Genomic DNA, 17491 nt, shown 5'->3' with positions numbered 1-17491 from the left:
CGTCACGCATCAACCAGGGACCCCGTCCAGGGGAATAAGACGGTTCACTCGTTCGTTGTTTGCATGACAACCTATTTTATAGCGTTGTTGACTTCAATTTGACATCGAACTTTACTCTACATAGCTCACGCTAATTCGAGGGCTCAATCTTTCCAGACGGCCGTAGTTCGGGCAAAAGCCCATTCTCGAAGCTTCCCAAAGTTCCTGCATGTGTGAAGCTGATCAAAACGAGGGAATGGTCGCCTTTCTTTGCGTGGGTTGTAGAATAAGTTGATGCTAATGTCCGAGGAACACATGAGCGATTGTCGGACGCTGTTGATGCAGTGACGGAGATGTTCTGGTTCCGAGATGTTGGGATGTGCCATGCTCCCGCTGCGCTTCAAGTGCATAGTATGGTGATGCCCAGATGGGTATCGCTCTGGATATGCTGCCATGCGCACCATGTCCTGTACATGAGTCAGCTCCAACATCCACAGACTGACGATAAGGCTGCTCCTTACCAAACAGTGAAGCTGGTGGAACACATCTAGGCCTCCGATGTAGACATTAGATCCTGGGGCACGAATGGTCGGTTCTTTCAGTTGGTTTGCTTCCTCTGGAAGGAGGTAGGATACACCGCCTGTTGGATGACTAGTGAGGACCATTGAATACCAATCGTTGAAGGAACGAACTGACGCTCATAAAGGTCCCTCCATGCTTCGTCCATTGCATCGGTCGGAGGTCCTTGGAATACGGTGGGTTCTTCGTCCATGAAGCCTGTATTGAACCGTTTGATCTCATACTCAACGATGTCCTGAACGGGCGCTATGCTATATGTGAGTGGCTTCCTGTTCGAGATTCATAAGCCTGACTTACAGTATATGAGAGCATCCGTCTTCTCCAGTGCACGGACAATAAGCATGATGAGTAGAAGGATGTTAGCCATGCAAAGGACGCGTAAGATGAGCCATGCGTAGCGAGCAATCCTAGCCCTTCGTTGCCTTGACAGGAGTACTTTGAAAGGTGGTAGGGCCGCTTCAGTGATACAGTTGGGCATCGACATGGGGGCAAGGTAGAATTGTAGAGTGAGCGGCGAGCTCTGGCTCGGGGTCGACCATCCTGCAAGATCACGGCTTGATCATCTATGTCGGAGTCAATAGTCAATAGTCAATCCGCTTCCACTACTCGGTTTCCCACTAGTTTGCACCGCACGTAATTATCTCCCGAATCGGACACTGAAACTTCCCGCTGGATATTCCTTCGCCGTCTGCAGTGGTGTAAGTAACCAGGATGGAATTCGCCGATCGATCAAACCTTTCGAAAGCCACACTCCGAAAGGTTATCAGTTCGGAGTCTAATCAGTATTCGGCCCCATTTCCTTCGTGGGAGGAGCACTAGTTGGAGATGGGGCGGACGGCCATGATGCAAGAGGATACTGCGTGGGGCTGTCTCGGGTAGTCACAAGCTCATGCAGTCACAATGAGGCATACTGGCCATTCATAAGTAACCCATAAGGCTAGTGACGCCTTTAGTGACATTGCGGGTTATACTGATGGTCCCATCATGTCACCGGTTAACTAGAGGAGAGATTAAGTATTTGAGCTTTCTCAACAAATCGCAGGACTGGCACATCTAGCCGAGACGCCCAATAATCAAGGCCCTGAGTGTATGATGTATACGTAGCACAGCAACAATTGTGATTTCGATTTCGAGATCTGAAGAGGTATATTCATTGGTAGAGTACTGCGACGGGGGCTCTATCTCCACATTTAGTGGTTCTCGCTGTTGTTCAAGCAGCAGGTCCAGCAGTGATCCTCTGTATCCATACTCTCAGAGTGCCAACCCTCGGGGCAGGCAGGCTCTGTTTCCCAGCAGACCAGCCAGCAAAGGGAAGGGTGTTTCGGGTCATCGATCCCCTTGAGAAGCGACTGGGACACGCGAGTGTTCTGGTTCTGGTAATAACCGCCGCAAGAGGGCATGGCGGCGACGACCGTGGCGAGAGCGACGAAGGCAGTGATAAACTTCATTGTTCTACACAAAAGGTCAACGGTTAGCTTGGATCATAGTACGGTTGGTGGGCCGACTTACATGATAAGGAGGCGACAGAGGCGATGAAAGCAACGAAAGCTAGTGAAGACTCGTTTGATTTGTCTAGGAAACGGTTGTAAGTCAGCATGAGCGAGCGGGAGTGGCTGGGAAGGACTGACTTGCGAAGCGAGAGCGAATGCTGGGGAATCACGCAACAAAACGCCTGACCTTTATATCAATCCGAACTAAAGGGGAGGTCGTACGTGATGCAGAGGAGGTGTTGGAGTTGGGGCCCCAGTTCTTCGACATCCGAAAGAGCCAGCCCCATTCTGAGGAGCGAACATGGCTTGTTGTGGAATATGCGATTCTAGATTAATGCGTTAACTCAATTGATTATCGAATGGATGCAAACCTCGAGTGGCGCCGCCTGATTCAAGATGCGAATAAGCAATGCGGGACGTAAGTGTCCCTAGTTCTATCAAAAGTGGGGAGACGGATCTCTGGATGTGGCTCAGATGATCGCCTCTTTTTGCGGGGCGTTATATCGCCGTTCTCACTCTTGCTTGTTCGGTGGCGTATGTGGAATCGTGTTCGTTCTAGAAGGTGGACCACAAGGTGACGATGATGGATGGACTTTGGTTTGGGGATGGAGTTTGGATAGCAAAACAAAGTCCAACTCCGCAGCCGGTCTTCTTCGTGGCATAGCATATGCAAATAAAGCGGCGCAAGGTTGGGTTACGCCTTATAAAGGTTCACCAGAGGTACGCCTGAGTCCCCAGGTTTCTCTGCAGAACTACCTGGTAAGCTGGGAGCGTTCATAGCACCTACTAAACCACTCACCTTGTTCCGCGTTCAGTGCTCTCAACAACCAATCAGTTTCTCTCAAACACCATCCCAAATCAAACCTCGGTTAGCACATGCTCTGAACAGTATATCCCGGACTCACTAAACCCTCCACAGTATCCACAATGAAGTCTTTCTTCGTCGCCATCTGCGCTGCTGCCACCTTGGCCGCTGCCAACTGCGGGTCCATGCGCTTCCAGAAGCCGAACGTTCAGTACGACGCCGCGTACTTCACCTCCTTGGAGAAGTCCGTCCCCGCCCTCGACTTGTGCTTGAGGATGTGTGCGGACAAGATCCCTACGTGCCCCGAGCACTGGTACAGCAACAACTTGGGCACTGCCGACAAGCCGTGCTGGACCTGCTGCCAGGCTCCCAAGTACAACTAATACTCGGCGGCACACGTCGATCGTCGGTGAATACGACAGACAGTCGTGAGGCATAGTAGTTGTGTATCCTTTGAAATCAAATATTTCGTTGTTTCGCTACCCCCTACGTTGAGTGATCAAAAGTAAACGGGGCCTTCAGAGCTAAGATATGACGGCTGTGCTCATTGAGGAGCAATCGAGGGCTCTGAAGAACGACAAGAGTCCCGTCCGGGTGTAGCACAAGAACAGAAGAAGCCGGCCTCGTTTCGTACGTCAAGACTCGCTGCGAGCCTTGCCAGAGGCGCTGACGGCTCGACGTTCGGAGACCGAGAATCAGAGCACTAAAGACCTCGTACATGTTTTGACTATATCACCTAGGCCAGAAATGTTAGTGCGAACTGCACAATTAGAAGCGACACAATTATCTTACCAACGTAGGAGCATAGGTTAGAATACCCCATTTCGAATGCCAGTAGTCGGATGCTCACTAGACCTCTTCCAGTAGCAAACACGATGAAATATGTCATCAGGACATGCATTAACGTCGTGCGAGCTCCGCACGATACCGTGCACATTACTTATGGTAGATGCCAGGCGACCCACTTGACCTATGCTTGAACAAGGTTTCATGTGTGCCCATTGATGCCACGAACACTACTTCACACAGGAGTAATATGAGTATGGGGAGCACAGTGGGGGTGTCGTATTCACCGCCAGCCTCCCGAATATGTTTGATGTGGGGTTGACAACCACGAAGCTCGAAGCTCGACCAAGCGTGAACTCTTGGAAAGTTTTTTCAGGCGAAATCTATCGCATTGAAATTGTCTCAAGCGAATAGGCCGACAGCTTACGAAGATGGTCATGACCTTCAGACGGCGCTGAATCGACGAGATGGTTGGGGAAGATATCAGAATGGTTCGGAGGAGCGTTTTCGCCGTCTAATTAATTTCTGGTCGTGCCAGTCCCTGGATATGTGATTCAGAGCGAATTAGATGTAGATGGGTCGAATCCGGACGGTAAAACGAGGGTGCGTACCCAATATTAGCATACGAATGGCAAAGGCCGAGGCGACATCCATCGAATACTTGGAAGACAAAAATTTCAGGTCGGCATCAACGTCGTCGATATATCAGTGGAACATGCATCAGTACGGCTCCAGGAAGAACTTGGTTTACGACTTCATCTGATGTTCCTTGGGCCTGGCACTTCACCGTCGCAGATAAATTAGCCACTGACCAATGAGTACTGGAGAGGTGAACACGGTTTCGAGAATATGAGCTCCGTATGAAGTTCCAAAATTTAACTTCGGTTCTCTCCTGGAGATCACCGAGGGCGGAAATGTGGGGAAGGGGATCTGAACAAGCCGATACAGTGAATCTACCTTGATGTCCGAGGCCATCGCCGTAACGGTCAATGGCCAACACGTCGGGACGAACGCCGTACACCCCCAGAGCTGTCACCATTTCGTCATCATGCCCGCGCGAAGGCGTTCTGGCGTCGGTGCTGTTCAGCCCTAAGAATAAGTCAAATATGAACATATTGGGCTCAACGAAGCACACTTACTGCATGACCCTTGCCGTCAGCTAATAGCTTTCCATGAAAGAAACAAATGCTGTAGGCCGCCGAATGACATTCAGGGATCAGCACCAATAATAGTTTTCATTGTCGTGTAGCAAAAGTCCCTCACCGAGTTTTACGGACCAGAACAGTGCGCGTCGAGGGGGGGGCCGAATAACTTCATTGGAGCACGGGAAAGAGCGTTGGCTTCGTGTTGTGGTCCAGCATTCCTCTGATGCTGGGAACGGCTGTCGATATCCCAGTGGAGTACCTCAGGTCCTGCCTCTGCCTTCACTCCGAACAAGTCAAGTGAGCACGGCGACGTAGCCAAGGTCATGGTCGCAATTCAACCTGAATCAACCGCTTTTTCTCTCTCCTCCATCGCTTGACCTAAGCCGATACTTAGCGTTGAAACGCTGTAGCAAAAACAAGCGATGTGGTAGTGCCCATGGCGGACCGTCCGACTTGTAATTGATTATCGAACGAAGTACCCCCCGGTCCCCGAGCGACGTTCTAGAGATCCACCCTGCTGGTCGCTCCGTTACGGTCAGCACTTCCTCTAACGAGCATGCAACTCAGGTCCACATACCGAGCTAGATCCCCACGCTGAGTCTGAGACTTTGAATCCTCGCCAAGTCCTATGCTCGCGCAACCGAGGGTCGGTAGTAATCACCTACTCTTACGAGGAGATCAGTATGGTCGGCGGCATGGTTATGAAGTTGATGATTGAGAGAGCGCTAGCGCTCATGCCTGGGTTGTGCGATGGATGTGGATGGCGTTACGACTTCCCACCCCTTGTATCTCTTCGCCCACACTACTATGTTCTTGGCCCCGCGCCATCTTTAAGCCAACGTCTCTTACAGTGGCGACGAGCTCAAATTGAACAGCACCAACATGTTAATCCGCTGTTCGAGGACAAGCGATTGGAACTCTCGTACTCGAGAAGGAAACGGCATGGGAATTCGGTACAATCTTCTTTCTGGGTGCTCACGAACCATCTCTCTGGATTGAATTCTTTTCAACTTGTGAGGAGGCTGACGCACTTCAATAGGTCGATAATACACCTCCAGCCTTTAGCCGTGCTACTTGACCCTCAGAGCCTCTGAGTCTCGCATTTGCGCTGGAAGAAGAGGAACTCATCTCTTAGTTGGCGCAAAGAATCGCCCTCAACGAAGCGTGGAAAATAGCGGAAAAGGTCACAGGTGAAGATTTTTCAGATTACTACGAGGTTGGCACTCCTTTCGAGATAAAATCGTGTAAGCGACTCATTATTTCTTGGGTGTCTATTACATCTAGATTCCCGACGAGGAGCTGGAGAAAGGCTCTCAACAGATGCAGAATATGCTGAAGAGATTCGTATCCGATTTTCTCAGGAGTCTGTACGCTCGCGGTGATAACACCCTGGAGAAAGCTGAAGCGATGGGTCGCCTTGATGCGAGGAAGCTCTACGACGACGTGCCATGCGCTAATGTCGAAGAAGAGGTGAAACAGCACTACGCGTCCGGGGTTGTTTCTCTCGACATCGGTCTGCCTGATGACATTATGTTGGATGTTTTCAAGAAGCCAGAGTAGGGCATCGAGCCGCCGTATGGGGTGTGTTGTAACTCTTGGAGGATTGAATCTTTCTATTATATCTAGGATCAACATATATATCCCTCTTCAACTGACTGAGAGATACCCTAGCACACATTCTCCCTCGACACGGTCACAAGTAGTTCAGTGACAGTCCATGCGCGCGGCTGCTTCGATCAGGGCGGCGAGGTAGGGCGACATTGTCTCCTTGCTGCACTTTGGGTTTTCCGCGATAAGTCCTCTATCCCTCAGTTTCCTCGTTTCAACCTAAATGTCCAAGGCGGAAGCTACTCGCCGCCTGCCATCTCTCTATCCACGTGTTTCTGTAGCCGTGATGGTCTCTTCATCGTCCCCGCCTCAGATACTATGCTGGCGCTTTCGTCACTGACAGCGAGCCGTTGTCACCGTTAAATTTGGACTTGTTGGGCCGCTAGCGAGGGTTTCTGTGTCCTGGCTCAGATTGAACGACACACCATTTTCTCCGAGTCGATCGCACTACTCGCATGGAAAGATGTGGAAAGATGTACGTTTGACGTTCAAACGTGTAAGGTTCTTCATATGACCATGTTTGACTGAGACCATCGCCTATGACGCTTGTCTAAGTTGGTGATTTGCGCGGGGGCATATGGCGTGCGCTTCAATATGTCAACCACAGCTCCTGCGAGTACCCTCTGCCAACCTCCCGGTAACCGGGGCTCTTCTCCAGTTGCCATACGTAGAGGAAAGGGACATTGCCCGGAAAATGCCCACAAAACCGCCGGAGTGGAGAGGAGGGTCTTTTGAATACGAGCTCGATTGGTAAGAACTTTCTGGCTCAACTCCCTACGACACTGATGAACTTACGATAGAGCTGACCTGCGCCGCCGCAACACTCCTCCTACCCACAGATGAAGAGGACATGACGGCAATATTCGCCCCAGTGCCAGTGAGGCCACGGATTGCTTTCTGCGGTATAAGTGACAAAATGCATCTCATGGCCACTGAATTCGGCAGGATGCTCGCAAGAAGTCGAGCACAAGATCGATCTGGCCATCAAAGATACGGGTATGTCGTATGAGTCCGCAACTGAGCACGCCAATTATTCAATCTGTTTAGGAAGAAATTCGGCATCGTTCACGATATCTTCCAGCCTGGCAATGCCTTGTGGGATATGACTGCCGAAGATCTGATTCTGATTCTTATTGACTGGGGAAGAGCCGAGGGAGTTGCAGGAGTTACAACCTCAATCGCTCGTTCGCTGGTGCGTCTCTGAGTACATTCCTTGCATTTGCATTGCAGAATTGAGACTGGATACACTACACTGAACGGTGAAACTTGTCCTCTCGTCAAAACGGTTGACCAGGACCTACACGGTAGTCACCTGCAGAGTTGGAGGTATCGGTTGGCTTGATTCTTCGGTGAAGAAAGATATGACAGCCTATACCGAATCCAGGAAAAGTGATCAACGATACCTTCATACTTCTCGGCGCCACGAGTAACATAGAATGAATCGTCCCGCTAGGACATGGGCAGACACACGACGAAGAGATCAAATGGCTAACGAACATCCACGAGCTCCTCGCATCGTCACCGCTCCATACAACCACACAATCCTCCAACAGCAATATCTGAGCAAGGGAAAGTACAAGGGTGCAAGGATTACCTTGAGCTCAACAAGATTCCTTTGTTCGTCAAAGAAGCGAAGTTCTACGTGTACGCGTTGTGGTTGCCTCTGTATGCTGTAATCGTTGACGCAGTGATTGGCAGCGACAAATACGAGGCCCTTTACCGCTCTCACGAAGACGATGCTGTCTGATCTCCCTGGTCCGTATTTCGTCTTCAATGGACCGCCGATATCGGTCATCGCGCCAAGCTGTATTCTCCCACTTGGAAGGTGGCGAGCAGATTCGTGTTCCCTTCTAGGCTGCACCCGCCTGTATTAATGTCGTGAAAGAGAAAATTGGCACCCTCCGGCGCGCAATGCATCGACAAGACTCTTTCCTGTGATTGGGGCATCGAGCAGTAACAGATCATTCCAGGAACTCCGCCGCTGCATAGCAGTAACCATGCGTACCTATCTGTTCAACGGACCGCTAGGAAGTTCCCCTCGACCGCATACCATCGTAGAAGTAAGCGGAGGCAAACAATAAACGTGCTCCTTCCTTTCTAGGCATGCTCTCCATGTACCTCAGTGCTCAAAACTCAGGACCTGATGACCTGAAGTCTCATCAGCCTCTTGCGGCATCAAGGTACCGCCGTCGAAATACTATTCAACACGAGGAACCGGAAGTGGACCATACCGACCGTTCCTGAAGTATGCCCGTATGGTAAACGGGAGTAGAGGAAAGTATACCAGCCATTTATATTCAGGCAACGTTGGAGCTACGTTGATAAGTATTGATCACTCGCCGTCTCATACCGACACCCCCTCTACTTTCAGTGGCGTTCCAGAGTTGTTTACGAGGATTTATCATCGCGCTGTTGACTTGCAGCGTTGTCGCAGCTCCCATCGCCACGCCGCCGAGCAATGGTGCTTCCGGGGCCAGTATGTTCGGAGGATGGGCGGAGGTGAGCGCATCCCCGAGCTGTCCCTAATCGCGACTGAGGAAGATTCCGTCGTCTTTTCTAGCAGCAGATTGTTTTGGAATCCCATGACGGTTCCAACATATGGTTTGCGGGTGGGTACTAAACCGCTGATCCCGAACATAAATCGTCTTCACATCTACGGTCATTAGATACACTTAAACTGGGGGGCATTGAGCGTACGTTGACGAAGGTCGACGACCAAGGCAATTCCGCGATCACATACAAAGTCAACGAAGGTTGGCCCGATCCAGCTACGCACGCAAATGTTGTAGCGTTCGCCAAGAAGGGAAAGAGTGCGTATATCATATCAAGTCCTCTGCCGTATCCAGAACTGACTCTCGTTGATGGAACATATCTACAGCACTCCTCGAGAAATTCGAGGAAGAAATCAAATGGCTGACCAGAATAGGCGACTTGTTGGCAAACGGGGTATATGAAAGCTATCATTGGATCGTCCTCCGGGGTGTGGTCGACAAGGTGGACCTTGCATCGACGCCCTGGTATTGGAACCATGGGCTGGCCGGCAACTACAACAACTGTATCAAAGAAATAGAACCCAAGCTGGATCTGGTAACCGCGGTGGTGAAGGACTACGTGTACGTCCAAATCCTGGACGTAGGGTTTGCGTTTTGTCGCTGTGGCTGACTTGTAGCGGCAGGGAGAAGTTCCAGGTTCTCCACCTAGATCTCCAACCTGGGAACATCCTTTGGGACAAGGAGGCTAAGTACCCCTCACTCATTGATTGGGGCAGAGCCAAAGAGGTTGCACACGTGAGTGTATATGCCCCCAGCATATCACGACAACCTGCTGACAACGATTGTGTATTAATAGTGGTCCGACGACATCCAGAAAGCCGTGAAGACGCAGCTGGAGTTCGCTCATTTCAAGGGTGAAACCAAGGTCTGCTTTCAGTAGGATTATACACGGCATGCGTGCAGAGTAAACGCGCCACGGTGTGGGGAGGATTGTTGCTAGCGAGCTTGTTGTAAAGTGGCGATACTGGCATCGCTTGCTTCCATAGTTGGTCTTCTAAATGTGTGAAGCATACTTCTAGATCAGTAATTGTTTGAAAACGCCCAACATTGCACCCACCTTAATTGATTGTGCCGCAAGAAAGTTATAACTAACGATATTTTCAATCGTTTCCCTCGAAAGAAGACTGTCCCACCAGGATACGGGATTCCATTACTCCAACGGCCTTCAACGGTTATCCCCTCCATACCTAGAATCGATACGGGAAACAAGCATAATAAGGGCTACGGCGGAGATTGTCACTATTCCGCACAGCTGTTCAACCTCACGATGCCTAGAGGCGGGGAGAAATCGGTGAGCTTGGTGGGCTAAGAAACTGGAAACAATGCCTTCGGTTATATCCTCGTAACTCTTGTATGAGCCGCGCTAGCCGGATGCGTGCGATGATCCAGACCTCTGACACAAGCTTGATCCAGATTGTTGACTGTTTCGAACTTCCAGGCCAGCAGGCAATCGGACCAGTGGCCATGCAGCGGACGATCACCTTGCAGCACCTATCCACGGGTCTGGCACCTCGTCAAGTCCAGCGCACTTGTTGCGCAATATATAGTCAACGGACTAGTCTAGTAGTACAGTTGTAACGATAATATGATCTCGAGAGCCATGGTGAAAGCAACGACGATGATAATGGGGGGCGTACATTGGGGATGGGGAGGAACATCGTAGGAAGAATGAGTCCGGGTAAAATAATTTTAAGAGCATCCTCCTGCTGTGCCTCTTCGTCTTCTTTGTCGTCGTCTTCGGGCAGAGGTGGTAGTTGTTGGATTACATCGTGATGTACATCGGGGGAAAGCAGTGGTTGAAATGGAAGAGAATGTGAGTCTGATGTTGGGGAGTTGATGATAATTTCGGGAGATTGGGCGATGGGAAGGGCTTGGGATGATTCCGAGATAGAGTTGGTTATATTATCCGTATCGGGCGTCGAGTAGGGTTCGGCGGTAAGGAAGGGGTCAGGCGGTTCCAAGTCACAGACACGAGGGGGAGTGGATTCCAGCCCCTCGCCCTTTGGGAAAGCTATTGAATCCAAGCCCTCCGTCGCTCCGTCTTGAGTCGCGTGAGCTGTCGTGCCCTCCGAGACGAAACTGTGGTCGTCTTGTTCTGGATGAATAGGAAGAATTTCCGGCGCGCTGCATTCTGATCCCTCCAGCTTGTGCGCGGCGCCTTCGATTACGGATTTGTGGAGATGAAGGCTGTCAACTGACAGCGTGGCGCTGCTGGTTCTGGACCGCGAGGATGCAGGGAGCGCAAGGGGGGATGGGGGACCGCTACTGGCATCGGCGTCGTGGTCGATGTCGAAGGCATTGCGCCTTGTACGAGGAGGAGATGATGATGGTGAAAAGGAAAGTGCTCCGAAGAGAGGAACGATGGAAACAGCGGCTCCCTGCGCTGGTGTCACGTGGTGCCCGAGCCCGACAAGCTCTCGCATTTCTTCCTTCACATTCTTTGCCAGACGTTTGAAGGACTTGCTGGATGGAAGGCGCATGCTGATTTTGCGCTTGCGAGGCGGCGGGGTCTGTGGGGGGTTCATTTCTGTTGTAGCCATGGTGGAGAATGAACCAAGGATCTTAGCAACTAGCCCTCGAGGCTTTTATAGGGACAGCCTCGCTTCTGGGCCCGCGGCATCTCAATCGATATCGGACCCGTCGAATCAAATAGACTTCATCTAGTTGAACCGGGGACGTTCTGCAATCTGATCTACGGGGCGATTCGGTATGTATTGTGCTGAAACGGCGTTGTTTCCTTCCCGTGTCGTTACGGCCGCAACACAACTCAAGAATATCATAGAATACAACTGACACAGTGGGAACCCTCTCGGATGCATGGAACGCCGGTTGCATAGCATTTCGGCGACATGTCAAACAAGCTAGGGTAATTAACCGAGTATGTAGTCCCCTGATACAACTCGGATATTGGGTAATGCGAGTTTCTCTGGCACCTAATGCCAAATTGGGCAAATGGCGGGACTCGGCCCTCGAATACTCCTTGTTAACGGCGGGGTGGTGCGCCCCCTTGACTGGTAAAGAATAAAGAATGAAAATTCACTCCTACCTAATGAGGGGGACACAGCGGGGCTGTTCTGGGAGGATGTATGGAATATACTGAGGCATTGTCATAACCTGAATGTTTTGCTAATGTGTCGAGCTCAAACGAAACAAGTAAAGTGGGTTCTCAGCAGCCCAATGTTTGCAACTCCAATTATTCCAGGAAGATCAATAGCGCGATGTGTGCGGGTCGCGACAAGCAGTTGCAGCACTGACCTGGTGTTCGGAGTCCAAAGGGTGTTCTGCGCCGTTCCCGATCTCTATTACCCAAAGCGGACCCTCGGAATAATGGCCGACGCGCGGAGTTGTATCAGGGGACTCAAGACTGTAATTAACCCCTCTGATCCAAGCTCAAGCTTCGAGATATGCAAGCGAATACGCTGTGATATAAGTCAAGTAAAGTATTGATTTATTGACGTCGATAAGTCATGATCGACAGTCAAGAAAACGTCGCGCACCTTCAAGCACCACTTCGCGCCGTTACGCACAGTGCGCGACGCATGGCAAATGTAGAGACCAATGCGAAATACAACGTTTCTTAGCCGCTTGTAACTTGTTTGATTGCAGGGCCTGTTTATAGCAACGTGCGGTATCCAATGAGCAACCTTCTACTCACCGGGAACACAAGTGGTGATGGTTGATACCAAATGCTCCTCAAACGTACCTGCAGCAGGAACAAATGAATTCTTGTTTTCTGGTGACAACGGCCGATTTCATGCGAATATGCCGCCAAAGAGGGATACGACGATCGTCGCTCCTCCCCTGCCTTCCAGAGAGCTTGTAGATTGTGTTCGTCGCGGCGTAGGCGTCAGACGCAGGAGGGAGATGCGTTTTAATTTATTCCAGTGGAATATCGACGGCGGACGGCGAACCCTCCTAGCGTTCTCAAGCACATCGAGACCCAACGAGGTCGAAGTCAGCTAAGCTTCCCCATGCGTAATAACAAGCTCCACCTATTAGAGTTTACCTTGGCTTAACGGTAGAGCTACAACTGGATTGTCCACCGCGGCGAAGTTCTTTTTAATATCCTACAAAGCTGGTCACGACCATCGACTTCTTGTTTCTTGGCCATTTGAGCGTACCCCGCTTGGAGATAACTTTGGGCAATCGACTTCAGTGATCCCGAAGAGTTGGCATGCTCTTGAAGATATAACGGCTTCGGCATATTGGCAGCAAGCCTTCATCAAACTATAGTCGAGCATTGAAACAAGTTTGGTTGTGCCACAAGACGCCAGTGATGGAAACAAGGATGAGGCGTGATATGGCGACTTCCGAGCTCAGATATTTGATCTGAGACACTGTATTTCGGGCATTAAGAGAGGAAGCGACTTGGTGGTACGAGTTCAAGCTGGGTAAGTCGTTGGCAAGTCGTCCAGCTTTGAATTTCGCTGTCACTGTCACGGTTTGTTGACATTGGGCGCTTACTGCGATTTCGAGTTGAATCCGAGGGCATGTCCTTTGGATGAGATTAGGCGGCATGACTCTGTAATTGTATACCATGGATTATTCGACGCTGGTCATGAAGCTTGATACCGTTCTCTATCTCAGCACTCCACTTTGTGCCCAGGAGAGCATGCGCGGCGTGCAGGAGTTGGAACCCAATCACCCCACGGCGAATCGAACGACGAAGGGCACACATGAGGGGGCGCTGACAGGCATTGAAAAAGATGAGGTAGTGGTCATTGCTTGGAAGTTGAGCGCTGGACCAGGCCACGGGTGCATGCCATTAAGACATCATAATTTCCGTTGTAGTCACCCTAGTCACATAAAGATAATTATACATCCGTTGAAGAGTAAAAGTAATGGATACGACGGAGAAAAAGACGATCAAAGTTACTCTAGCTTGTTGGCATCTTCAAGCATGCCGTCTTGAGTCCATCGCCACTCCATTTCGCGACCTCGAGGAGGAGCTCCCGCTTCTTGTCTAAGGCGTTACCGGAACGAAGTTCATAGAGGGTCGCTGATATCAGACGTCAGTAGTATTCGGGAAGACAATATTGCGATTGGAGTGCATACATAAGTTGAAAAGGAAAGGTTCGGCAACAACTACGGCTGACGGCGAAGCCTTCATAGCGGTCTCAAGCACATCAATGCCCTACCACATACGAATCAGCGAAGCTCCTACACGCATGATAACCAGGCGTCACCTCCTTGAGCTTGCCTTGGCTTAGCAGAGCTACAGCTAAATTGTTCACCGCGGCAAAATTCTCTTTATCTCCCGACAGAGCTTTCTTCAGAGCGTTCGACGCAGCCTCCCATTCGCCGTTGGCCGATGCAAGAAGAGCCTTGTTCATATCCTTCAGCGCTGACTCGGCCGTCGGGTCCTTTTCCACCATGTCAAAATGCTTCGCAGCCATTTGGACGTACCCCGCTTGGAGATAGATTCGTGCAATTGATGACCTCAGCGCAGGACTAGACGTGTTGGAATCCTCTTGAAGACATAATGGCTCCAGCAGCTTTGTAGCCGCCGCAAAGTCCTTCATCTCAACCAACTGCGAAGCGATGATAAGGCACATACGAGCGCCACGTTCCTTCCACATCGACACGGTAACTTCGTCCTTAGCGCCCTTAGCACTGATGCGACATTTTTGGAGGAGCACATTCAGAGCGTCGAGGTAAGCCATATGGTCGCCAGTCCAGTATTTCAAGCGAGCTTGCATGACCTCCAGCTCGAATGGTAGAATGCGCTCAAAGACATACTTGCGTATTGAGGGCGGCTCGATCGCATTGAGAACCGAGAATAAATTAGTGCACTCCGCGGACGTTTGATTGAACAAGCGCAATCGGGCGAGACTAGCGAGGCGGATGTACCAGAGCTAATCCAGAGCAGGTGGTCAGAAACACGCGCTACGCCCGGAAACGACGGGTGACCGTACTGATAGGATGAGGGCTATCTCTTCCGGATCAGTATTGACCATACGGTCTCGGGCCATTCGAGCCAAGGCTCGCCAGCTGTTCGTCATCTATTACAAAATGTTTCATATTCCCCCGTTAAGTGGCACGTAGTTATAGAGACTCACGACCAACGTATGGAAGTCACTGCGCTGCCACTCACCGGTCAAGTCACGCACTGGCCTCTCCCCCGGAGGAATGTATTTGTTGAGGAGGGTAGTCAACGGACTAGTCTGCTCCTAAATTTGTAATGGAAGCCAAGACAAAATCAAAGCGGCGTACATTAGGGATAGGAAGGAACATTGTAGGGAGTATCAGCGCAGGTAAACTTATTGTAGGGGCTTCTTCCTGATCTTCGACTTCTTCCGGTTGAGGCGGCGGCGGCGGTAGGTGTTTGTCTGGTTCCGAGTGAGGGGATTTGACGAGTGTTTCTTCTGATCGCATGGTGGTAAAGACCTGGGATGATTCTGAAGCAGAGCTAGCTTCGTTTTCCTCTTCAGACATAGGATCCTCTGGGTCGTCAACAAGGAAGGGATCTGGTACCGGCGGTTCGACATAGACTCTAGGGGGGCTAGTAGGCATTTCCGCGTCCATTGGGGCTTCCATTTCGCGTGCAGAGTCGGCTGAGAGGTAGATTTCGGTGTCGGTGTCGGTAGGAAACCACTGCGAGTTCGAGGGCGAAGCTAAGCTGTAGCTGTCGATTGACGCGCTGCTGGACCAGGGTCTCAATGGTACAGGAAGTGTGAGACGGCGGGGGGGCTCGATGCCAGCAGCAATGTCGAAGGCGCTGGTCTTGGACGGCGGTGAAGGTGATGGTGGAGGAGGAACGAGGGCGTTGATCACGTGGCAATGATCGAACCAAACTCCGATAAGCCACCGCTCCCGCTCGTCCTTCACTTTCTTACTGAACCGTTTCAAGAGTTTGGGAGACGGAAGTCGCATCCTGAGTAAAAATTGCGATGTACCTTGCGATGCGAGCTCTATTATGATGGACTCGCACTATGGCTTCCTCGAGGCTTTACAATTGCCTCACCTTGAACACACGCAAAGAATTGGCTCGCAAGGCGAAAACGGCATTCCGGAATCAGGCATCATATAATGAGCAGAATGTCTCGGTGCTGAGTAAGTGTCGTATTGCATTGCATGTGCGATACTTCCACTATGACAGACACGCTTACAGGTCCAAGGGACACACTCAAGGCATACCGTCATGCGACTACCATAGCAGTGCTTCACAGCATCATATCCGCTGCTGTCAATGTTTCGTGCCCTCGCAGCAACGTGTAGCTTGCCGTATTATTGGTGACCACAAGATGAATATATAAAGGTAAGTATGGCACTCTGCATGATGATGTGTCAGAAGTGTACTTGCTGTGAACGAACATTCTTCAGCAAAAGGCCAGGAAGGATATATTGATTGCTCCTCACCGCGGTCGATGGCAGCACGATCAAGGCGTCCGTATGTATAATAACGTAATCCATTGGCTGCACCGTCAAATTATAGGACCTTCCATTGAGGGTGACGGTCGCGGTTTCTGGGCCTTTTGACCGACCCCAGCGGTTACGAGCCCAAGCGTCAGGTAGGTTCGCGGGTACGACGTAGTTGGCAGCCGATCCTCCTGGGTTCAACAACTTCGTGATGGAGACATTGGCGTCAAGACCAGATTGATTGGAGACCCAGACCATAGTTTCCTGTAGCAATGGGTAGTAAGTGTTTGCGACTCGTGTATATGGCGGGGACATTACCTAGCGGCTGAGTGATTAGGTGCGTACCCTCGGACTGTGGAAAAAATGCCCATTTATAATGCTGCGACCTAGGGCAAGTAGCACTGTCGGCGGATGCTAAAATAGTGTGAATGAGCGACTCGGCACTGGCAATCCATCGAAGTATCGGCTCAAGACCGAACGAGGGATAGCACTGGTACAGCGCCACGACACTTTGAATGTTTTCTGCTTTTGCGACGCATGCTTTGTAGAGCCATTTACTTAACTAGCCTCTCTGCGTCAAACTAATTCCATTTTGAGCCGCCTTGGTCGTGTCAGTGACTAACCGTGAGTTGGCTTGGCCCCATCTCACTCTCAACAAGGACAGCGATAGGTTGCTTAGGTTTCTGAGTAATTTCAGTACTAGCACTGCGGGAAGCCATCAGTATTTCCGTAGATAAAGTAATTAATTCAAATGTACAATTTTCCAATTGATTCATCCATGAATATATTTATTATTGGACTGTTAACAAAGTGTTGGATAACTAAATTATTTAACAGCATATTTTTCCTGTGACAAATGAAAAATGAAAGCAAAGATAAAGTGAACACCAAAGATAACATTTGGCCATTGCTTTATCTGCTGGTAAACCTTTCCTATAGGCCATGTTTTATCTCTGGACAAAGCAATCCCTTTGTTCAAACAATAGAAAAGTTTGACTTTGGAAGAACCAATTGACAAAGCATCTCTTTGCTTAAATCTAAAGAGATTGACAAAATGGTGATTTGTATGTCTACTTTGACCACAGACATATTTTTTACATATCCAGAAGATGTTCCATTTGTTGGATAAATAATTTCACTGCAACTTTACATGAAGGCGAAGAAAAGGAATATCAGGGGACAAATATA

At 50.3% G+C, this 17491-nt stretch overlaps 7 protein-coding genes across 7 annotated transcripts; 2 read left to right on the top strand and 5 right to left on the bottom strand.

Annotated features, from left to right (window-relative positions):
* Positions 1 to 143: 143 nt before the first annotated feature.
* PC9H_006632 (uncharacterized protein) lies at positions 144 to 1042 on the bottom strand (the record flags this gene model as incomplete). Its single annotated transcript, XM_036776176.1, has 4 exons — positions 144 to 446; positions 501 to 619; positions 676 to 804; positions 856 to 1042. The coding sequence occupies 4 exons, from the start codon at positions 1040 to 1042 to the stop codon at positions 144 to 146; spliced, it is 738 nt and encodes a 245-aa protein (XP_036632195.1).
* A 706-nt stretch (positions 1043 to 1748) lies between these two features.
* On the bottom strand, positions 1749 to 2351 carry PC9H_006631 (uncharacterized protein; the record flags this gene model as incomplete). Its single annotated transcript, XM_036776175.1, has 4 exons — positions 1749 to 2010; positions 2068 to 2130; positions 2187 to 2206; positions 2271 to 2351. 4 exons carry the CDS (start codon positions 2349 to 2351, stop codon positions 1749 to 1751), a joined length of 426 nt encoding a protein of 141 aa, XP_036632194.1.
* Positions 2352 to 2407: 56 nt separating this feature from the next.
* Positions 2408 to 3236, top strand: PC9H_006630 (uncharacterized protein; the record flags this gene model as incomplete). Its single annotated transcript, XM_036776174.1, has 3 exons — positions 2408 to 2466; positions 2864 to 2916; positions 2968 to 3236. The coding sequence occupies 3 exons, from the start codon at positions 2408 to 2410 to the stop codon at positions 3234 to 3236; spliced, it is 381 nt and encodes a 126-aa protein (XP_036632193.1).
* Positions 3237 to 8881: 5645 nt separating this feature from the next.
* On the top strand, positions 8882 to 9824 carry PC9H_006629 (uncharacterized protein; the record flags this gene model as incomplete). The annotated part of the gene is made up of 5 exons (XM_036776173.1): positions 8882 to 8891; positions 9059 to 9202; positions 9271 to 9505; positions 9568 to 9679; positions 9741 to 9824. 5 exons carry the CDS (start codon positions 8882 to 8884, stop codon positions 9822 to 9824), a joined length of 585 nt encoding a protein of 194 aa, XP_036632192.1.
* A 667-nt stretch (positions 9825 to 10491) lies between these two features.
* PC9H_006628 (uncharacterized protein) lies at positions 10492 to 11484 on the bottom strand (the record flags this gene model as incomplete). The annotated part of the gene is made up of 1 exon (XM_036776172.1): positions 10492 to 11484. One exon carries the CDS (start codon positions 11482 to 11484, stop codon positions 10492 to 10494), a length of 993 nt encoding a protein of 330 aa, XP_036632191.1.
* Positions 11485 to 13821: 2337 nt separating this feature from the next.
* PC9H_006627 (uncharacterized protein) lies at positions 13822 to 15817 on the bottom strand (the record flags this gene model as incomplete). The annotated part of the gene is made up of 6 exons (XM_036776171.1): positions 13822 to 13943; positions 14000 to 14078; positions 14131 to 14799; positions 14860 to 14946; positions 15004 to 15108; positions 15158 to 15817. 6 exons carry the CDS (start codon positions 15815 to 15817, stop codon positions 13822 to 13824), a joined length of 1722 nt encoding a protein of 573 aa, XP_036632190.1.
* A 414-nt stretch (positions 15818 to 16231) lies between these two features.
* Positions 16232 to 16618, bottom strand: PC9H_006626 (uncharacterized protein; the record flags this gene model as incomplete). The annotated part of the gene is made up of 1 exon (XM_036776170.1): positions 16232 to 16618. One exon carries the CDS (start codon positions 16616 to 16618, stop codon positions 16232 to 16234), a length of 387 nt encoding a protein of 128 aa, XP_036632189.1.
* Between the last annotated feature and the right edge of the window lie 873 nt (positions 16619 to 17491).

The sequence above is a fragment of the Pleurotus ostreatus genome (assembly GCF_014466165.1).
Source record: "Pleurotus ostreatus strain PC9 chromosome Unknown scaffold_4, whole genome shotgun sequence".
In the NCBI taxonomy this organism is placed as follows: Eukaryota; Fungi; Basidiomycota; class Agaricomycetes; order Agaricales; family Pleurotaceae; genus Pleurotus; species Pleurotus ostreatus.
This window is presented reverse-complemented; position numbering and strand designations above follow the sequence as displayed.